We start from the raw sequence: 22,912 nt of genomic DNA, 5'->3' as shown, positions 1-22,912 counted from the left end.
GTGTGCTGAGATTTTAGGTCCAGTGGATCAGAATACAGGGAAAAAACTAATGAGAATCCCTCAATGGATCCTTCACCCACCAAACAAGATTTCTTCAGAAACCGACTTGCTCTTGCAAATGACCTTGACCAAGGAACAGCTGTGTAAAACATACTTAAAGTTGTATTGTCAAGTGGTAAGATGAGGATAAAAAGCTTGTATATATCTGTGTAGGAATATATATATATTGATGTATAAATCCCTGAGGAAAACTAATATAAATACTTACACATGAAACTAAACATACAAGACATTGAAGAGATGAAGGTTAGTTTCTGGTTAAGATCTGGCTTTTTGAACCTCAACAGTGGGGAAAAGGGAAATGAAGACTTTTCACATCATTACAGAAAAACACAATAAATTTGGAGGAAAATAAATGTTTATAAGAATGAAAACTTCCAACTTGAAGTCATTCCCCGAGTATAATACTGAGCATGTTCATATTTAACATGGATTTGAATTTTATGCTTCCTAGGCATTTAACTTATTAACTCATCCAGTGTTCTTAGACTAATATACACTATGTTAGGGGCCAGTTCTGTCTTGCTTCATGTCTTCCAAAAACCCTAAGGCAATATCTAACATCCCTTAAGGCAAAGGATTAATTAACAGAACTGTATTTTATATGTTGCATATCTGAGTTATGGAGAATTTGTGCTTAAACCATGATTCAGAAGGTTCAAAGCTTAAAAACACATTGATCTCCAAACTTGTTCTGTGATTATGGAAATCAGTAAAGGGAACAAGGATTTCTGTAGAAACTGGGAAGAGAGGAAGGCAAAGAAACATTTTCCCTTGTGTGGGTTGAGCTGAGGATGGAAACAGTCCAGTCTGTGTTTTATTGAGTACTCAGTATTCAAGACCCACTAGTGATCTTGAGTGTCACACACACTCACGACCAGATGGACCAGGAAAAAAGCAGTGATTTAGCCACATCTTGTTAAGAAGACTTTCTGCAGCCTGAAAAGAAGGTGGCAATAGCACCAAAACTTCCATGGCTCACACACAGCAGTTGCTACAAACAGCAGGTCAAAGTGAAAATTCAGGATTGCAGTACTTGACTGTTTTCCTATTTTGTAAAGAAACCAAGCTCTTAAAGCTTAGATAGAGGAATCAAATTGCAACGAGGCCTGCCTGGCTCTGGGGTGATAAAATGTGCTCTGTTTCCACATGGATATGTGCAAGATGGTCAGCATCCTTGATATGCCCCAAACATCAGATTTATAATAGAAAAAAAATTGGGTTTAAACAATTTGTCTTTATTCCCAGGCAGTTCAGTATAGTAAATTAGGGGTATTTGGTTTCTGTTCATTCAAAATCTTGGTACTCAAACTGGTGTCTTCAGAAGCTGTTCCTCTATTGAAGCGTTTGTTGATAAAATAGGCAAAGGTTCACATGTAAGTGTTGCAAGTTTTCTTCTCCTTGTCTGATGACAAATTAGGAACTCACCTGCGTTTTGAATAGTAGTTGTCTGGAACACATAAAGGATCACTGCCAAGTTTTTTGAGTTTCCAGTATCTAAGTTTAAGCCAAGATTTTTGTTTCCCAGAAGTTTATGAATTCATTTGAAATTAGATTTTTCTCTTATTATCTGGCCGGCAGTGCTTGCAAGCACAATGCCAAATCGACTGGACGTGGAAGGTGAAATACTACAGAAGTCACAATCTATTAAATAAAATGTTAACATAATAAAATTCTTTTCCCTTTCATCTTCTGTTTATCACTAAAATTGATCAGTTACTAGAAAGGTTTAAAAACTATCACACACCTCACCAATTTTATTTTGGCAGCATCCTCTGAAAAATCTTGATGCTACATCTGTAGCGTAACTCCAAAATAATTGAGTTGTATTTTATGAAACTAGCTTATGAAACTAGTAATAATTAACGCTGCTACTTACTTACTTACTCTCCAGGTGAGTTCCCATCACTTGATACCTGGAGTTTTCCTGAGGTTTCTAACTGTCTCCAAGTACTCTTTGCTCCCATCTATCCTGCATGTCTCTAATACGGTATTCCCAAATACTGCTTTATGTGAAACTCTTCTGTTTTTACTTGTCTACAGTGAAATTCCAAACTTCTTGATGTGACATCCAAGGCTTGCTCTCTCCAGTAAGGCTTTCTTTCTTTCTGGCTACCATCTCATATTTTTCAGAGTCCTAGGTGGACTGACTTACCTCAAGTAAACTGGGTTTTTACCATTTCCCAGTCAGCTATGCACCTTCCCCAGGCTCACTCTTGCTTCATGCCCTTTCTCTAGTTCTTTCCTCTCTGCCGATCTTAAGACCCGGTTTAAGTCTCTTCATCTTTTTGTGACTTCTTGTGGTGTAACTTGTTTATCTCTTTATGTGTTTGTTGTGTCTTCCCAGTAAGAATGCAAGTCCCCTCAAGGGCAGGAACTATGCCATGTATTTTTAAATTCCTTTCCACCTCTAGAAGACTGCATAGTAGGTGCTCAATAAGTAGCTGATGCCAACATTAATGGTGGTGCTTTAATAAGCAGAAAGCTACAGAAAATAATTTTTACTCTTAATTTGACAGAGAATTCAGTTATCACTCTACCTCCCTGCCTTTTTTTTTAAAGAAAAAATATCAGTCATGAAGGAAATAAAATATAGTTGCCTTCAGAAGCAGTTAAAGCCACCACTGCCACTTTCACAGCATCTAGCATTAGAAAACATCTCTCCAGTTTAAAAAAGGTCGTAGCTCACTGCAGCTTCAGACTCCTCAAGCAGTCCTTCTGCCTCAGCCTCCTGAGTAGCTAGGACTATGGGTGTGCACCACCACACCTGGCTGATTTAAACATTTTGTAGAGACAAGGTCTCACTATGTTGCCCAGGCTGGTCTCAAACTTCTGGGCTCTAGCTATCCTCCTGCCTCAGCCTCCCAAAAGGCTGGGATTACGGGTGTGGGCCACCAGGCCTGTAATGTAATGTTGCATTATGGCCTATTAATGTAATGTTGCATTACATTAAATAATGCATGGATGGAGCAGTGTGGAAAAGAACTTGACAATGACTACATCTGTGACCTCCAGCCCTCTGGAGAAGTGCACTTTACATAGGAGACCACAGATGTCTTTGAGAAGTATTTGGGTTGATAATCAGAAAGAAGCACTCTACCAAAAGATGAAGTAGATATTTTGCACAGGCTAGGAGTCGCAATAGGCCCTTTCTACAGGCTTGCGAGATCAATATATATAGGCCCAAGCAAGGACTGCCCTCCTTCTCTGACTACAGAATTGGAGCCTTTGAGAACCAAGGATTTGTGGACCAGTACTCTAGGGTTCTCCCCAGTGGGCTATTTCATCCCATAAGAAATAGTTTAGTCTGGGACCTGAAACTAGAACATCAGGGAAACCCTTTGAGCGTGTTTTCTATAGCACCTCATGTCTCATTTCCTCACTGCCTTTAAGACTTAATACATCACCTCCATGAGGGCACTTGTAGAAAATGCAGATTCCTGGGCACCATTGCAGTCCCACTGTATTAGAATATCTGGAGGTGGGGGCCTGGAATCAGCATTTTTAAACTTTTAGGTTCGGGGTACATGTGCAGGGTTGTTATACAGGTAAATTGTATGTCATGGGGGTTTGCTTTACAGATTATTTTGTCACCTAGGTAATAAGCATAGGACCCAATAGGTAGTTTCCCAAAGGAATCTGCATTTTAATGCAGTCCTGCGAGTCATTTTCCCACTGAAATTTTAGAGATACCACCTATTAGACCAATAAATAGTATGATCTATATGTAAGTTTCAGCACTCAGATTCTATTCATAGACTGCATTTTAAAACAGAATAAAGAACTGATTCTTGAGATACAGAAAACAAACTGTTCATTGAAACCCAGTATTTTTGTATTCGTAATTGTCTGTAACCTTTGCTATCACACACAGTAAGATTCTGATTTAAGAATATACATATGCATATGATCATTACTCTATAAATTGGTAAAATTGACTGTATATTCCAGATAACCAATTGCATGCACTTAGAAAAATGACAAATTTTTCTGCATTAAGTTGTATCATAAAATTAGGTCTAGTTTTCAGATTAAACTTTTTCTTGAAACATCACCATTAATAACTTTCTGCCTGAGCCTAGAAAAATAATGCTTTTGGTACAGTTGGGATTCTCTTATCCTGAAAGTTCATTTGGAGGTGTGAGAGCAGCATTCTCAGCATCTGAGCAGCCTGATATTTATAGTATATGGGCTGGTGAGTCTCACCTGGTGGGGATGGGTTGGGAGGAAAGGAAGGGAGAGGTACAGTTTTTCAAATAGGGGTATGGATAAAAAGAAGGTTGAGAAAACTGATGGAGACCTATATATTTTAAGGGAAAAAAATAGAAATTGATGTGTAACACTACAGCTGAGTTTTAAATATAGAACATAAAGGGATGAATTTAGGCAATACTAAAAATATCTTTGTGGGAGATTGTCAGATGTTCAAAATAATCAAAATTTTTATTCCCAAACCAAGTAACTTTAAAATCTGTTGTTTTCCAAGAGCTTAGTACATAATCTTTAATAAGTCATCTAAACTTGTTCCTTATCTACAAAATAGAGATTTTTATGCCTTCTTGCCTCATTCCCTTCAGGTATGTAGTAGCTGTAAATGCTCTTAATTCTTATCAAGAAAACTGAATGTGTTGGGTTTCGTCTCATGTATGTAAGCCTATCTATCTGAAGATATTAATAGGATCTACTGTAAAGGACTGTTGGTAGATACCATCTGTGCTTCTGTCTCTTCTCCTCATTATCACATTTTTCTTTTCAACTGGGACAAACCCTTCAGCATTTCTCCCATCTTTAAAGCAAAAGAAATCCTCTCTTGACGGTTCTAGCCATGCCCCAGTTTTCTGCTTCCCTTTCATAAAACTTCAAAGAGGAAACTGCTCCAGTTCCTCTCTTGCCATTCTTTATCATACTAGGGCCCAGGCTTTTGCCCACACCACTCCCCTGAACTGCTTGTGTCAAGATCACCAATGACTTCCACATTGTCAAACAAATGGTTCCTTCTCAGTCATCTTACTCTATCAAGCAGCATTTGACAGGCTGATCACGTCGTCCTTCTATCTTAACTAGGCCTCAAAGACACAACATACTCCTGGTTTTCGTTTTTCTTCACTGGGAGTTTCTTCTTGGTCTCCTTGCTGATTCGCCATCTATTCCTGCCTTTTTTTTTCTTTTTTTCTTAATTGTTTAATTTTAGAGACAGGATCTCCGTGTTGCCCGGGCTGGAGTGCAGTGGCTACTCACAGGCACAAGCATAGCTCACTGTAACTTCGAATTCCTGGGCTCAAGTGATCCTTTCGCCACAGCCTCCAGAGTAGGTGGTGTTACCAGGCCTGGCTTGTCCCCTCTCTTTTAACATTAGAATGCCCCAGGGCTCTCCTTTGCTTAGAGCTCTTCTTTTTCTAGTCTATACTCAGTTCCTTTGTGATTTTATCCAGTCTGCTAGCTTTAATATCTTTATGAAAGTGACTCCCAATTCACTATCTTTAGCTTATTCTCCCAAACTCCAGACTAACATCTTCAACTGCCTCCTTGACATCTCTGAAAATGTCTAATACATTTATTGAACTTAGTATGTCCAAGCCTGCTTCAACCATATCTTCCCCACGCCAGTTAATGGTAAATTTAGCCTTCCAGTTACTCTGGCCAAAACCTTGAAGTCATCTTTAACAATTCTGTTTTTCTTACACCTCACATTCAGTCTATAAGCATATTGGCTGTCTTTAAAATATATCTAGGCCCTGACCTCCTCTTATAAGGCACCTCCACTGCTATCACCCTGGTCCAAGCTATTTTCTATTGGGTTAGCCTCCCTATTCCCACTATTTTATTCTCAACAGGGCAGCCAGAGTGATCCTGTTAAAATGTCAATCAGATCTTGTCCCTGGTTACTCTGCCACTAAGAAGTCAAAAGTCATTACAAGGGCTTTTAAAGCCTTAAGTGAGCTTTGTCAAACCTCTGATGGCATCTCCTTCTCTTCTGCCCACATTTATTCTTCTCCAGATACAAGCAGCGTCACTCTGCCTCACATGTACCAAGTACGCTCCTGCCTCTGGGCTTTTCACTGGCTGTTTCCTGTGACTTGACATAGTCTTCTCCCAGATATATGCATGTCTTGTTCCCTCACCTCTTCCAAGTCTATTAATGTCATCTCTATGAGGCAGGCTTCTGACCATCCCATTTAAATTTCACCTCCCCTGGACTTCCACATTCCCAGTCACCATATCCTTTTTTGTTCATAAGTAAAAACATTCGAATGTATAATATATTTATTTATTATGCTTACTACTTTTTATTGTCTGCATCTCCTCACTAGATTATAAAACCACATGATGACATGTACTTTTGCCTGTTTTGTTTATTGCCGTATTCCTAATATCAGAATTGTACCTGAAGAATAAATATTTGTTGAATGCTGAATAGTCAGATGGGCCCTTATCAAATGCTTATAACCTAAGGTCACTCAGAACTAATTTAAGTGATGATAAACAGCAAAGGAAATCATAAAGAATCAAATTATGAGGGCTTCAGGATAAGCAACCAACCTCTTAAAAGATACCTAAAAGCCAGTCAACTTTGACAATGCATCCCTCGTAACTTTAGTTAGCATTTACTAAGCACCTACTCTGTGAAAGGCATGTGCTTTGCACATATGACCTTTAAACCTCATAATAGACTCAAACAGTACATCTGTTAACCTCCTTGTATTGATGAGAAACAGATTAAATAACTAACTTCTGCAAAGTCACTCATGTAATAAGTAGTGAAACCAGAAGGTGAACACAGACATAATTCCAAAGCACCTGCTTGTTTCTATCACATTGATTCTTCCTTTTCCTGATGAGTTACTGAGGTAGAGAAATTAGCTTTTAAGTGGGCTATAGTTTTTCTTGCCTCCAGTAAGAATCAAGAGTCCTAAAATGTTAGAATGGCCATAAACTGCTTTTTTGGAATTGTACTCTATATTGAAGCCATCCTTCCCTCTGGACACCATGTGCACCTATCAGCAAAAAGGCAGGCTTAACTATGGACTGTACCAAACAGACTAATCTGTGATGACCTAAGAGGATTAAAATAAATTAAAAAGTAAATCACTGGGTTAAAGCTCACAAGAAGTGACAATTCAAGAGAAAATTCAGAATCAAGTTTAATAAAAACATTATTTTCCTATAACTATTAAATTTATTACCTAGAATATACTCGATAATTCATGCTTGGACTGCCACATGATATTGGCTAAGTCATCTCTTTTCTCTAGGCCTCATCTACCTTAATTTTTAAATCAGGGGATTGGCTCTCTAAGGATTCATCAATTTTTACATCCCATAGTTCACACTGAATGACAGTACATTTGCATCATTCTTTAGTTACAACCCTAAACTCACATTTTCATGCCAAGCCTAGAAAAAGAAAGAATTGCTAAAGGTCAGGCTACCTCATTCCAGCAGATCTCAGCAAAAGCTGCCTGTCAGGGAACGTGATATCTCAAAACTTCTTTTATGGAATACAAATGCCTTAGCACTCTGAAACTTCATCCAGGTGACACTCAAGGTCACTTTAAATTACTAGTTTTCATCCCAAAGGCCTCCCACTCACTACAATCAGCAGATTTGACACAGAGGGAAATGTGGAACTTCTTTTATCCTTTTATAACTTGATACAGGAAAAAAGTGCCTCCAAAGAAAGACCACAATAAAAATGCAAAATATTTCTATATGGCATATATGAGCTAAATGAGAATCACTAATGATTTCAAAAATACTGCCCTCTAAAATAAATACATGCAAAAATAATACACTTGTGGGCTATGTAAGGCATTTTTCTTTATTATTTTTAAGTTTATCTTAGTAATGCCAGAAAAATAACAGCCGTTATTTTCACTTTAAATGCAAACCAAATACTGCTGCACACAGAGTACAAAGATTACCTATGAACATGGTTAGGTACAAAGGCCATATTAGATGTATAGACCACACTTTGTTCTTACATCAAAGTAAGACCAACAGAGCAATTTTTTGACAATTATTTTAGCAAATAACTGTGCTACTAAACAAAGGCAAATACACATATATACACAAACACGTCTCAACTAAAATTATACATGTCACTTTGACAAACAAATTCTCTGGTGGTTTCACCAGATATTTGCACCCCAAAGTTCCCTGCCCAAATCCCGCCCCCAAATGCTGACTTGATCTGAAGAAAAAAATTAGAGATGTTCTTAATTAAAGGCACATTTGGCAGCTACTGAAAGTGGCATGCATCTGGCACAGGTGCGCTCTCCCTAAGCCACACCACATGTACCTTCCATCTGTTATGCATCTTGTTTCTTTGAGTGGTAGTCCAATGTGACCCACTGTTAGCTAATTTGCTTTACAATTCTGCAGCAATTGGCTACTTAATGCACTATTTTCATTAAAGGCAAAAGGGAAATTTGCTCACAGTCGACAGAAAATGCACTTTACGGTGTCAAAAATGGAAAATAAGGCATGGAATTTACTAAACAAGTTACAAGTGCTTTTGTTGTTTAGATTTATAATATAGACTTCATGCTTCTTAAGTAGAGCTCAAAATATTTCATTGGCTCATGTATAAGGGATTATGAAATAATTTTAAAAGTTAGTAATGAGATGTTTCAAAGAAGAAAAATATTGAATAAAGTCATCATGTTCCCTTATAAATAACTTTACTGCATAATTCTTTCAGCCAAACCAATATTAACCTTGTGATGTTTAGTTACTGGTAAAGATTAATGTGCAATACAACAGGACCTATACTTGCGTAGTCACACAATATATGTTAAAATAATAAGTAAACCTATTCACAGCAGCAGAATACCAAGAAATAAATGGTTAAACTGTTTCTTTCTAAATCTGAAGGAACAAAAAGGTTTTCCTCAATATGTACAACACTAATAAATTGGGACACTCCTATTTTGCTGAGTCACTTAAAAATCTGAATTTAAGCTGTCATATTAGAAGACAAACAGTGAAATACAAGATTAAGCTAAACTTGAGAATTAAGATCATGACCATAAATACCAACTAATTTTTGGTTTACATAAGGTAATTTTTGATTTATGGAGGGAAAAAAACCTTTAAGAATTTAGAATCATAATATAGCCTCCAGCTGACATAGTAATTGTTCTCTGGGCTGTTGTTGACTGTAGTATTAGTGTGGCATGCTCTTTGTCAAATTCAGATCCATTAAAGCATCCTTGAGTTGTTAGAGAATAGTAACCTACTAAACATAATTTGATGCCCAACAACCTTTAATTAAGCAAACTCTCAGTGTATGTTTCCTGATAATGTGTAGTCTTAAAATACATCAGCCTTGAAATATTTTCATTTCTAGAAGAAATGTTCCACATTTTGGAATGTGGTTAACAAAAAGTCATGCTGCATTTACCCCCTTGTAATGTCCAGGATTCAAAAGCAGAATTTTGTAATGATGCATTTATCTCCTCGGCCATTTCTGGTCCCTGATTAAATATATTTTCATTACTACAAGGATAAATTTGTCAACTAGTTAATGTTTCATATTGAGAAGAAGGCAAGGATACCATTTTCTCACCTCCACCTAAGGGCATCCAATTGGCATTTTTCTAATCAGTTACCACTGCAGAAAATATTTTTACCTAAATGTAACAGTTCAGAATAAAAATATCCTCCATCCACAATGCATGTAAAACTGTTGCACAGTGAAGTGGTCTCCTAGAACCATGGGGTAGAAGAATAGTTCCCTTTGGGAGAAATAAGATTAGAACTCCAAATTTGAATTTTTCCTCTTTACAGACTAGATAGGTTGAAAAGGGGTTATCACCTTATTGAAGGCTAACACATTAGCCGAAGACATACTGAAGGGGGTCCAATGTGACTTTTACCAGGTTCTCATTTGGAATGGGCCTGGGGCAATTAAAAAGAGAAGTAATCCATGAGACATAAAAAGAGAAATCTTAGGGACAATGAGGCTGGCCCAGTAAAAAGTCCAGGGAGATTCTGGACTGTCTATCATGATTAGTTGTAGCGGCTCTAGTAAGTTGGCTCACATAAATACTGTTGAATGGATGGTCTTAGGGACACTTTGCATCCAAGAGGGGATTTGAAATTAATGTTTTAGGACGCTTTTCAAAGAGGAAATATTTTATAAAGAGAAAAATGGCTACCATCATAGGAATGGTACAGATATTGAAAAAGGATTCAATTCTAACAAATAAATAAGAAAATAGGATAGACTGCTTAATGACGGTGCAGTTAACATACCTTCTGGTCTTAAAGGACTACATACTGTACTATCGTGATGTACATTTTATGCTCTAATAAATATCATAGGAAATTATTAAAGTACTAGGTTCCCACCATGTTGCAGCACTTCTAAAAATGTCTCTAATGGTGTGGTTAACAGAATTGCTGAAATGTTGCTTCATTATTCAGAGGATACATGCAGATGCTGATGAACCAGATAACTCTCTAAGGATGGAATACTGCACATTTCACAGACATTATAGTGGAGATTAATAAAATGTTTTCTCTTCAACAAGGTGCATGCATTTCAGTCACAGTATTTGTTAGACTCAGAAGAACAGTACATACGCTTTATGAATAATCCATATTATGATAGTAATGATGCAGGTAGATGTTCTATTATGAATAGTTTTGATAAAGCAGAAAACCTCAAGCAAGGTAGAATGTTCAATATAAACCTTAACAAACTGTATACATTTTGCTTAGGAACTTAAAACTTACAAAGTTCTGCTTAAAAGATACCCATCCTATTCTAACCAAGTATCTTCCTATATGCCAAGCTGTGACTTTAGATCATTCTTTAAGATTAATACATATATCCAGAACTAGAAACCAAGGCGTACCACAAAACGTGCTTTTATGTTTAGTGTTTTTGTGTGTTTTTCAACTAAAAGAAATAAGAATCAACCATTTTCTTCATATAATAATTTAATATATGCCAGCCAAACAAAGTATTTGTATCTTTATTCAATTAAATTAAAACAGACCTGCCAGGTATATTATATAACATTCACTATATACATATGATTTAGGCAATGCAAGATAATTCTAGATATGCTGATTACTCAACTATGTGTAAAACATGAGCGGTGTCAGTGATGCCCAGCAAGTGCTCCTTTTCACATTGGGTGCCTGCATTTCCATGGTATGGTTAGAGGGATAGCTACGAGCCATGACATGGACTACCAGTAAACTTTTGTGGGAGAAGGAGGGAAAATGACAATCTAGCATAGATTAACAGTCTCCTAAATGCAAATAGAATACTTGACAGTTATTTTTTTTTAAAAAGTTGTTCTGTCATGTTAATGACACAAAACTTCTCTTTTTTGAAGGCAACACCACCACATTTTGTTTGGGTGTGTGGGGACAGGTGGGGGGAATGCTCTTAAAATTGGTACAATTATTCCTAAAACAACAACAACAACAAAAAAGTACCTCTTTGGTGAAGCCTCGGTACCCATTCAGTTCACCGTAATAATCTGTAAACAGGACTGTAGTACAGTGCTGGGCCTTGATTTCAACAAGGTCAGGTACCACAGCCTTTCCTCACAGTCCTTTGAGTGATTTTTAAGAAAATATTCTAAAGTAGAAGAGTAAAGCAAAGGAAAACAAAGGAAGATATTAAGATCCCTGTTTAAGTTTTTTTTTTTTAAAAGTGCATAATTTGAATTACAAAAACTGTCATGTGGGCCTGCTGGACACTAGACTGTGTTTTCCATCCCTTTAATGATCACTTCACAAAAGATCACTTCACAAAAAGAGGACTCCTGCCTATTGGCCAGAAAAAGTCCCTTTATGATTTTCAGGTGCAATCAGTTGTCCAATTCCTCTAGGTCGGTCTTTCCATATTCTAAACTGGAATACCATTTCCATTTTATAATTACATCTAGGTTAAAATTCATTGTCTTATACTGCATCTTGAAGAAGAGTCGTTAGTGTTTGGAGTTCTCATTTTAACTCCTCAGTGCTGGCACATTCAGTGCATCCATTGCCAGCAATGGATTTGGGGCTAGGAAAATATACATCCCAGTACAGAGGAACTCAGGAAGAATGGGCATTCTCCAACAGTGGTGGTCCATCTCTGTGCATGGATGGGTGTGTGTGCTCCCTTTTGTAAGTTTTTGGAGGGAGTTTAGGGATATGTTGAGAAGTGCTTTGTCGTGGAGGAACAGGCGGCCCAGCAATGGAATGAAGGTCCACTTCTTGTGTCAATGGTGGTGATGGCAGATGCCTTCTTGTGCCATGAGGAGAAGGTGTTTGAGGAGGAGGTGGTGTAAAGGGGGAAGGGCTGTTTGGGAAGAAGGCATTGCCATGGTCACTTTTTTTGCCCAAAGGGGGAGGTTGGAGATGTAGTGGTGAGCTTGAGAAAACATCAGGTGTCCTCACAGGTTCTCGTGGTGGTAATAAGGGAGGGCTTTCAGGAGGGTCTGAGATAGAGGTCCGGTCTGATATTGAATATCGTGGTGAATAGGCTTTTGATGTGGGTTGCCTAGGAGGAATGGCTGGGGGACTGTCCAAATGCTTAGACATAATCTAACAAATGAAAAGAATAAAATACACATTTATTAATAAATTTATGAAGTATCATGACTATAAGAATTAAGTTGGGGTTTTCAAACATGTTATTGGCAGGATGCTAAGTGTGGAACAGGGAGTTTTGCCATATGTTTTCTTTTTAATTAAAAAAAAAAATTTTTTTTTTGAGACAATGCCTTGCTCTATTGCCCAGACTGGAGTACAGTGGTGCAATCATGGCTCACTGTAGCCTCAACTTCCTGGGCTCAAGTGATCCCCCGACCTCAGCATCCCAAGCAGCAAGGACCACTGGCATGTACCACCATGCCTGGCTAATTTTTTTCATTTTTTGTAGAGTCAAGGTCTTGCTCTGTTGCCAAGGCTGGCATATGTTTTAAATGGGAGGTTCTGTCAATTCATAGAAAAAAAAAGTTTGCCGTAGTTTTTACTTAAATTTTTTTCCTCAAAATTTTGTTTGCTACTGCTTGCTTAGCTTATCACTCAATCTAAGATCATTTCTAATTTAGCATAAAGTAACTATTTTATAATTTTAAGTTAACTATGTTAACATTCATGAAGTTCTACAAAGAGTGTCTTGTCTTGACTTATCCTGGTGCTCTGCACTCTGGACAGCTTAAGAACTAATGAATTAAGTTTAACAGCTGGCCAAAAAGAAAAAAACAAAATTAAATAAGTAGAAATAATAGCTATTTTGAGCCTTTGGGGTCTCTTCCAAACCCAGAATTTTCATGAAAACTCCATTTAAAAGTATGTCAGATTTACTATTAAGGGCTCAGATAAGTAAATTTTAGCATATGTCAAAATCCAGTTTGACTTATAATGTGCCTTCATACAAAGCTTCAGGACTTTTTCTGTATGCTTTTAAAGAACTGCTTGAAACCAAATTCCTCTTACTTTACAGATTAAAACTTTTGTTTTTTTCTGAAAATAACCATAGCCTTAGGTTTACAAGGGTCTTGAATGCATACCAAAAAACTACCTTCAGAAGAAAGAAACATTACTGCATGCTAAATCTATATGTAATCCTTGTTTAAACTATTAAGCCTGTATACTCTGAAATGTTAACTTATCCTAGTGAGAACTAAACTAGACAGCCGTTTATTATAATGTAACTGTAATGATTCCAATTTCTACACAACAAGATTTCTTACTTTACCTTAGATGGTGAAGATTCTGCTGGGGCAGATTCTGGTCGTCTTCGTGGAGGAACAGGAGGAGGGACAGGCACTTCATCAGTGCCTTTGGTTAAACTTATAGATGATACAGAAGCAGATCCTGTAGGATGTTAAATTTTTAAGAAAAAGTCCACAGGAATTTTATTTCATTTATTTACCTTGAAAAGTCTTAGCTGGAAATTGCTTATAGTTAAAAGTAATGTGTAGAAATACCAAAAGCTGTTCAATAAACCAATACCGAATAGTATTTCATTAAAGCAAACTGCCATAAAAGCATGCAGACATTTTTTAGCAGAATATTTAGAAAAAAGCTGCCTAAGGTATTCTGTTATTTTGCCTGAACAAAATAACATTCCCATGGTTACTCTATTATTGAAATTTTTAATTGAGTCTGATTCTCAGATGTCTGGGAGACAGTGAGCTACTGAAAATCTTTGGAATGGTAATTTTTAGATTCTATAATGGGTTCATTTTTTTCTTTGACTTTATTAGAATTTATAGAACTTCCCCACCTTACTGGATAGTCCCTGGGAATAGAGTTTGTGCTCTTAACCACTCTCTCCGATGTCTCTCCCTAGCATTTCTCTCAAAGGATGCAAGGGAAAGAATCATAGTGTCTAGGTGAGGGGCCTCTCCTCATTTTGTTTAGTTATAGGCTCTCCTTTGCCTATCAGCAAAAAGAGGCTCATTATACTCTAAATCCAAAAATTTTAACGGTGATGGCACTATTCAAGACAACGGAGGCAGCCCTGACCATGAAAACAGAAATTACATTAAAATCTAGTGAATCTGATTTAAGAATAAGTTGGTGGACTGGCACAAAAAAAGTAAGTAAAGCTACTAATTAGAACCTCTCTTACAGACATTTGTGGTAACAAGAACATAAGGTAGGCATATAAATACACTTTGGAAAACAACACTTAAGTTGTGTATACCTACTATAAAAAAAGATGTGAAAAAAATACTTAAATAAACCATCATTCAAAATTATATTGGCAGTTTTTATTCCCTTTAAGCATTAAGCTTTTTATTTTGTCATATGTTATAAAATATAGAACTTAAAAAGAGTACTTTGTGTACTGATATTATTTAAATGATCAACATTTTGATCACCTACCTTTTTTCTTAAGAATATACAGTTAATTCAGCTTGTAACTAGTATTTTCCATTGTACATATTTTGAAATTGTATGAAAGGACAGCAAAAAAATATTAGCTTAAATAATTAAAATAATGGAATTTAGTGACTTGTTAGTTTACCTTAAAATTAAAATGGAACTTTATTTTGTTTATCAGTATTTAGGCTATACTTTGAATAATTACAATTATAAGAAAGTTCTTCTAAAGTCAAAAGCAGTTGTCTATAATCTATCCTGCCATCAGGCTAAGTATATTTTGTGATTTAGAAACTGCATGTAGCTGCCAGCATTCCCATATGCGCATGCATGCTCTTGCCTTTTTTTTTTTTTTTCAAAGTTGAGCATTAAAATATATTTAGAACTCTATAGTTGGAAAAAAGAAATGGTTAAATGTGGAAGCCACTTATTTAATATGTTCTTTTAAGAGAGAAACAAGGTTTTATAAAAAGCATGAAAAATATACAAATTTAAGCAAATCACTTATGATCTAAAGATAGCACAAGTGAAGGCCTCACTTCTAGGATGTTGCAAGCAAGGTACCAATGCTGCCAGACCCAAGAAGAGTTTTAGCAGGAAAGGTTACACTTGGTTTGATTTTTAAAGCCAAAGCAAGAATTATGAGTCTTAAACCAAATATACTAACTTGGGCCATGGGGCAGAGTAACTTGGATAAAGACGGTATCATTGCCTGTGAAAGGAAACAAGAAAAAGTAGATTTTTTTTCTTTCATTGATATATTCAACTCATCTGCAAAAATTTGTATTATGATGAAAATGTTATTGTCATTGTAGTTTTAAAGAATGCTGTAACAGTTTATAGTAAAACCTCATTACTACTTACTTTTGAGAAGAAAAAAATATCATATTGGGAATTTAAGATTCCTTTTAGCTTTACTTGATTTCATAATTATTAAATGAAAAACATTCATAAAAAATCGTATATTACTGAAAGACTTTAAAATGTAGAAACCCAATTCAAGCAAAAAGTTCAGCTGGATGTATATAAATATGCCATTTAGTAAAGATTATTTTGAAAACTCAAACTTGTGAAACAAGTAATAAATTTATTTTATGTAAGTTGAAAAATAAAAAAATTACTAATTATATGTCTTTGAAAAATGTTCTTGGGATATATAGTCTCATCACAAAATAAGTAGCACTTTGGATATAAAACAAGCTTGAAATTGATAAAGGGTTTTTCCTTTTATAGTCATAAACTTTTTTTTAAAGCCATTAAACATTTGGTGCCTAGACTCATTTTACATAGGAAATTCTGATAAATTTAAATTTAGAAAGTCTAATTTCAACAATATTAATTATTTTAAGAAAAAAACTGAAAATCAAAAGCAAAAGCCCCAAGAGCATTAAAGTAGGAAAATTGAGACAAAAAGCTAGGTGATCTATACTGATTCTAAATCAATATAGTTGTTTGTTTGTACAGTGTCTCATATTAACAACAGATGGAATAGATAACGTTATAACATCCAAGAGACTAAAATAATACTAGACTGTGGTAATTTTTTTTAAATTCAGATTTTTTTTTTTTTTTTTTGCACAATAGGCAATCCCTCACATAATTTGGAATATTAAGTTTATTCAAGCATATTTGGTCAGAAGGAGGATGATCTCACGTTCCAGATTTCTAGGCAGCCCTAATTTCAAATAATCTGTCCCATTATCTGATTTCCGTATGTACTGATATTTATTTGGAACCTATGATTCCTAAGTGTAGCAATCCAGCTAATTCTAATATTACCTTTCAGAAGATTAAAATTCATTTTTATACTCTGAAATTACATGAAGCTGTTGCTCTGCCGATGATTTTCTTTACTATTAGCCACCTATAATTGAAGATTGCCTGGTTGTAAAGGGGAGCCAGAGATCTGACGTAATAGAGATTAAAGGAGTATCTAGCTCTAGCGTTTACCTACTTATATATGTCCCACTTTTCTTGGAAAAGAAATAAACATATCTCCTGGAGATACGCCTCAAGAACATGATAGTACACTTAATACAATACAGGAATAGGAGTAAAATCAAAACACAAGCTCATGACTGTTAAAACTATAGTCTTTAATTGTACGTATGCATGCACACTTGTGTACACAGATGTAAACTTGGCTTTGAGTATATTTATATATAGCACAGGCTTAGACTCATGCATTTGGTAAATTTGGGGCACTAGTTGTCTTATTGCCTGGAAAATACTATAAAAATTCTTTTAGAATTTTACATGCACTAATCAAGAAATATATGCTAGAAATTCTTGTCAGTTAGATACTGAGCAAATTTACTGATAATGACTTAGAAGTGAAATCTAATTAATTTAAAAAACAGTATTAATTTATTAAGCATAATCCCAGATGACAGACAAATGGTCCTCAATCTTGGCTGTACATTAGAATCCTATGGGAAGTTTTTAAAAAATACTGATACCAGGTACCAATGCCAGTCTAGTGTGGGCTGGGCCTACATATTTTTTTTAAGCTCCTCAACCGATTATACTATACAGGCAGGGTTGAAACCACTCTTAAAGATACTCCCCAGTTTATAAAGGAGTCATTCTTGATAGAAACAAGCATTTTTCTATAGAAAAAAAAACATATGATAGATAACTTCTTAAACTCACAAAAGCCTGGTAAATGCAAATATATTTGGGATTAGAAACTCATCACCTACACCAATCTTCCAGGAGGAAAAGCCTTGCATTATCAGCTTGACATACTTGTAATACATTCTTTTTGTTGTTAAAGAGTGCCCTAAGGGATGGAAATAGAGAAGTCAGACCTCTGACTCCCATTTATGACCAGGCAATCTTCAAACAGGAAGGGAAAAAGAACATTTCATCATTTTCTCCTCTCTATTATAGCAGCAGAAACAAGTAGTGAGCCAGTGGTCTTTTCTCTTTTCTCAGCAACTGTCGTCATCACCGCAAAGGTGGACCTGGCCAGGGCAAGGTGTGGAACAGGGCTATGAATGTATATGTGGCAGCACTAAGTATGTGGCCACTTCTCTGCCCTGTCTTTACCACAACGCTTTCCATGACCACTCTTGCTCATTCTGAGGTCATCATCTTTCTATAAGCCTCTCCAGTATTTATGTCTTTACCACTTTTTTTGGCATTTAACTGTGAATCTCTTTGCACTATGATTATTTTCAATCTCTCAGTAAGACTGCAAGCTTTCCCAATGAAGACGTGTAAGTGTTTAGCAAGGAATAAGATATGCAGCAGATACTGGCTGAAATAATTAATTATAGGTTTAAAAGTAGATTATTTTGGGAAAAAACCGTAAGAGTAAAAAAAGAATAGTATTATAACTGATAAAAAAAAAATTCTAGTCAAACTTTGCCTTTTGAAAAACTTAAACAATGGAACTTTGTACTGCTTTGAGTGGAATATGTTGGGATGACATATGACTGTAGTCAAGGCAGTTCTTTTCTGCCAGACCCTGAGGGAAACTGAGGGAAACAAGGAAGTAGGTATTCACTCTGGTGGCAAAACAGTGGGTAGCAAGTTGGAGGCTCTGGGTGATCCTCTGGCACTCGCACATCTGTTAGTTAGGCAAAAGTGAAGACAAAAGCATGTGGAGGAGACCTTTAATACACAAAAGCATGTGGAGGAGACCTTTAATACACAAAAGCAACTGATAGGTTTTAAGTAAGGGATTAGCAGAACACAATGGATGGCTTTATATTACACTGGTTTATTTGATTTCAAAATCAGTTATTTTCAGTTTTTAACCAAAAACAAAGGGAGTAGTAATAGGGTTTTTCTAATCATAAACAAAGAGAAATTGAGAAAACCCTCAAGTCTAAGATTACAAAGCCTAACTCCTGAAACAATGTTTTCTCCACCTGTCCAGCTGTTTAAGTTAATACTGTTAACTTAATGCTATTATAACTGTTTATAACAAAGCAGGATCCAGAGCAATGCATTCTAGAATGATTTCTTCTTCGCTGCTTAGCTAGTCATTTAAAGATTCAGCAATAGTAGAGAACTTAATATGCTTATATCCTGTTTTTTCCACCACTTTCATTTTTAGCTACTTAAACAAAGAGAAGTAGAATTTGCAACTGATGGCTTTTATGTGGTTTCAATAGTTCACTTATTTGAGAATCCTTAATGATACAGGCCTATAGCTGTCTGCTTTAGGGAAAAAATCCTGCAAACAGTTAAATGGGTCAGAATAAATAATGATTTTAAGTCAGATATACTGAAAAGGTGCTGGTTTCATTTCATTACTTAATTTAGGGGGTTGGCAAGCTGGGGAGAATAAATGGGAATCTTTTTTTACTTGGTGTCTATTTGAACTTATCAAAAATATCTGACAGCTTACTATGTGTATCACATGACTCCATGGCGGGGCACAGTGGCTCATCTATAACCCCAGCACTTTGGAAGGTTAAGGCAGGAGGTTTGTTTGAGGCCAGAAGTTTGAGATTAGCCTTGGCAACACAGCGAGACCCTATCTCTACCAAAAATTTTATAAAATTAAAAAAAAAAAAAAAGACTCCATGACCTTCAGTCACCAAATAATGCCAAGTCATAGTATTCTCAAGACAAATACACTTTATTTATTTTAAGACAGGGTCTCACTCTATTGCCTAGGCTGGAGTGCAGTGGCATGATCACAGCTCACTGCAGCCTCACACTCCTGAGCTCAAGCAGTCCTCCCACTTCAGCCTCCCAAGTAGCTGGGACTACAGGTGCACACCTCTATTCTCAGCTAATTTTTTTATTTTTTAGGAGAGATGGGGTCTCGCTATGTTGCCCAGGCTGGTCTCAAAGTCCTGGCCTCAAGTGATTTTCCCACCTTGGCCTCAAGTGATTTTCCCACCTTGGCCTTCCAAAGTGTTGAGATTACAGGTGTGAGTCACCATGCCCAGCCCAAATATACTTTAGATGGCCCAAAGACAACAAAGACTACTGGGTAACTACAGATGTATGTATACTACAGGAATAAACAAATAGGATTCTGGACCAAATTTCAAAATAATATACTACCAAAGAATTATTTTAAGTATATTTTTAGTTACATTTCTTCCAACTGAGAGAATCTTAAAAATCGAATTTGACCCCCAGAAGGCACGGAAAAAGTATTTTGTCTTAAATCAGAAAGCTAATTAGCAGACTGGGATGACAAACCAGAAATTCTAACTTCGAGGTTAGTGCTTCTCAACCTCCTCCCCCATAATAATGTCATGCTGCCTCTAGTATTAGATTCTAGTATGTCAAATTAGGGGGAACTTGATTAGCACATCGAGCTAAGATAGCCAACGGTAAGGGCATGTGGAAATGGTCATGAAAGAGTTAAAGGTGACTGGATTGAAGTTTTGATTTAATAACGAACAAATGAAAAAGGGTTCTTAGAAGAGCTTTAAAGTTTCATATGAAATTAATTTAAAAAATTACTGGTGATCTAGATTGAAAAGGTAGCCTTTCAAAAGGTGAGCTGTACAGTCCGGCAACCACTAGCCACATGTGATTATTGAGCATCTGACTGTGGCTTGTCTGAACTGAGATGTGCTGTAAGTATAAAATGCACGCTGGATTTTAAAGATTTAGAACAAAAAAAGGGAATGTAAAATATCTCAATCATAAATTTTTATACTGATTTCATGTTGAAATGACAATATTTCTGATATACTGGGTTAAATAAAATGTATTAAAGTTATTTTTGCTTTTCCTAATGTGGCTAACTAGACATTTGAAGTTATACATGTGGCTCACATATTTCTATAGGACAGTGCTGGTCTAGAAATAAGAGATGGATAAGCAGTAGTGTGCAGTCTATGAGATTTGTTTCGCTGCACTGAAAAGCATAGATAGTGTATTAGCAGCCATTATATACCATCAGGGGACCACTGGGTAGACGAAAAGGGCTTAAATCTGATACATTGCAAAATTAAAAGCTACTAAAGAATTTGGTGGAGAGTAGATGGTGTACCCTGCCTAGTATTCAAATACATGTTAAGTATCCTTTATCTGAAATGCTTGGGACCAAAAGTGTTCTGTACTTCAGAATATTACATCATACTTACTGGTTTAGCATCCCTAATTGAAAAATCTCAAAACTTCCAATGAGCATTTCCTTTGAGCATCATGTTGACACTCAAAAAGTTTTGGGTTTTAGAACATTTTGGATTTTGGATTTTTGGATGAGGGATATTCAGCCTGTATAATAATTTTGGAGCCAGGCAGCATTTGAAACATGGGACTAAAATTACTTGCAGATTTTAAGAGTGATCTTTGTCTCCTCTGGATAAGAGGAATGCATTTGAAAAGCTCAAATGAAATTTAAGCTGCCAATTTTACCACTAGGCTTTTCATTAACATATAATAAATTTAAAGAGGGCTGTTCCAGCAGATTTTTTAGAAATTTCAAGTTGGTGGAGTTTAGAATTTGTCTTATATTTTTATAATGTTATCTTTTGAAATGGCATTTGACTTAACTACAAGTTCACACATACACAAAAATAACAGAGATTCTTTTTTACCTCTAGCATGTATAATACTAACAAATACCTTAATGCACTTAGAATTTTTGCACCTACTTGAGTGAAAAGGGCTCGAATGATCGGAATCAAATACACTGCAAACATCTGTGGTACTGGAAGCACCAGAAGCAGGCGGAGGTGTTAACGGTGTTCTTGGAGAATTTGGTGCAGATGCTGTACTTTCTGTTTCACTTTCAGGGATCCTACTATAACTAATTTTCCTTGGCTCCTGCTGCAGAGGTGTGGGATGCCTCATGGTACCTGGTCTTGGGTTTGATGGACGAACACCAGGAGATTTTAGGGGATAGCTATATTTTTTTGGCTGTAGACATATCAAAAGAAACACAATACTTTAAACACTGTAGTAGAAAGGAAGGTTTTTCTATATGTGCCTGGTAAAATTCAGCTAATATACAGGAAAATCATAAATCACTAATAAGGACATAATTATTCAAATAAAAGTAGAACATTTAAAGCATTAACATTCTGTTTTGCTAAAGCCCTGGTATCTAAATTGTTAAAGAATGCATTTCTTTAAATAACTAAGTTTTAGTCCTATAAATACTAAAGTATTTGTTATTTTAATACATTTGGGTAGAAGTTTTTCTAAAATGTATATTTCCCTGGTTTTTAAAACAGACTATTTTGAGCAAATTTAACCTTGTTGAAAAGCCAGGATCATCACTGTGAATTACAATACCTTCCTATTCTGTAATACAGTGATGCCATCAGGACCATTTGAGATATTTACGAATACATTAAATTGCCCAATTTTCATTTGTGTATGTATGTTGGTTTTATTGCATTTTCCTTGCAAAATGATCATTTCTCAGTGAGTGCTTCACTGGATCAGATTATATACCTATTTCTAATTTTCTATTTTTAATCCATCTTATTAAAAACTGAACAAGGGCTTGAGAAATTTTGCTGTCAGGCAATTGCATACACTTTAATTAAAAGACATTATGTGATTTATCTTGGTCACTTAGAAGCCATCTATGTTTAATTCAGGATTCTTGACTTTTTTTTTTTGAGACAAGTCTTGCTCTGTCTCCCAGGCTGGAGCTGGATAGCCATGGCATGATCTTGGCTCACTGCAACCTCCGCCTCCCGGGTTCAAGTGATTCTCCTGCCTCAGCCTCCCAAGTGGCTGGGACTACAGGCTCCCGCCACCATGTCTGGCTAAGTTTTGTATTTCATTAGAGACAGGGTTTTCACCATGTTGGCCAGGCTGGTCTCAAACTCCTGACCTCAGATGATCCACCCGCCTCAGCTTCCCAAAGTGTTGGGATTACAGGCACGAGCCACCGCGCCCGGCAGACTTTTGACTTTTTTATGAACAAGAGAGTACATAGTCAAATCAGTGAGTTGGTGATTCTATTCATAAATTTGGCTGGGCACTGACAAGTAACAAAAAACAATGGAAACTCTATTTTCCCAAGAAAGTATTGTTAGCAAAACTTGGTATTTTATGGCTCATGATTCAT

The 22,912-nt window shown here is 36.2% G+C and overlaps 2 protein-coding genes across 13 annotated transcripts in view; one reads left to right on the top strand and one right to left on the bottom strand.

Moving 5' to 3' along the window:
* Window positions 1-22,912, top strand: part of ARHGEF33 (Rho guanine nucleotide exchange factor 33) — a 145,975-nt gene that overhangs the window by 88,307 nt on the left and 34,756 nt on the right. For 5 of the 10 annotated variants that reach the window (XM_019021185.3, XM_063695934.1, XM_063695935.1 and 2 more), the window contains one exon: window positions 18-1,733. The exons of 2 other annotated variants lie outside the window; for them this stretch is intronic. In XM_019021185.3, coding sequence (XP_018876730.1) covers window positions 18-147 — 130 coding nt within the window. In that variant the 3' untranslated portion in view covers window positions 148-1,733. Of the gene's footprint in view, window positions 1-10; window positions 1,734-22,912 lie in introns of those variants that run through there. 3 more of the 10 variants (XM_063695947.1, XM_063695943.1, XM_063695944.1) reach the window with 3 other exon arrangements.
* Window positions 7,866-22,912, bottom strand: part of SOS1 (SOS Ras/Rac guanine nucleotide exchange factor 1) — a 140,168-nt gene continuing 125,121 nt past the window's right edge. For 2 of the 3 annotated variants that reach the window (XM_004029111.5, XM_063695933.1), the window contains exons 20-23: window positions 21,483-21,747; window positions 15,572-15,616; window positions 13,772-13,890; window positions 7,866-12,612 (exon numbers count right to left, since the gene is read on the bottom strand). In XM_004029111.5, the coding sequence (XP_004029160.1) occupies window positions 12,121-12,612; window positions 13,772-13,890; window positions 15,572-15,616; window positions 21,483-21,747 (921 nt within the window). In that variant the 3' untranslated portion in view covers window positions 7,866-12,120. The remainder of the gene's footprint in view (window positions 12,613-13,771; window positions 13,891-15,571; window positions 15,617-21,482; window positions 21,748-22,912) is intronic. The other variant, XM_019021184.4, reaches the window with a different exon arrangement.

The sequence above is a fragment of the Gorilla gorilla genome, chromosome 12, assembly GCF_029281585.2.
Source record: "Gorilla gorilla gorilla isolate KB3781 chromosome 12, NHGRI_mGorGor1-v2.1_pri, whole genome shotgun sequence".
Classification (NCBI taxonomy): domain Eukaryota; kingdom Metazoa; phylum Chordata; class Mammalia; order Primates; family Hominidae; genus Gorilla; species Gorilla gorilla.
The sequence above is the reverse complement of the archived record's forward strand: the minus strand, read 5'-3'. Positions and strand labels throughout refer to the sequence as shown.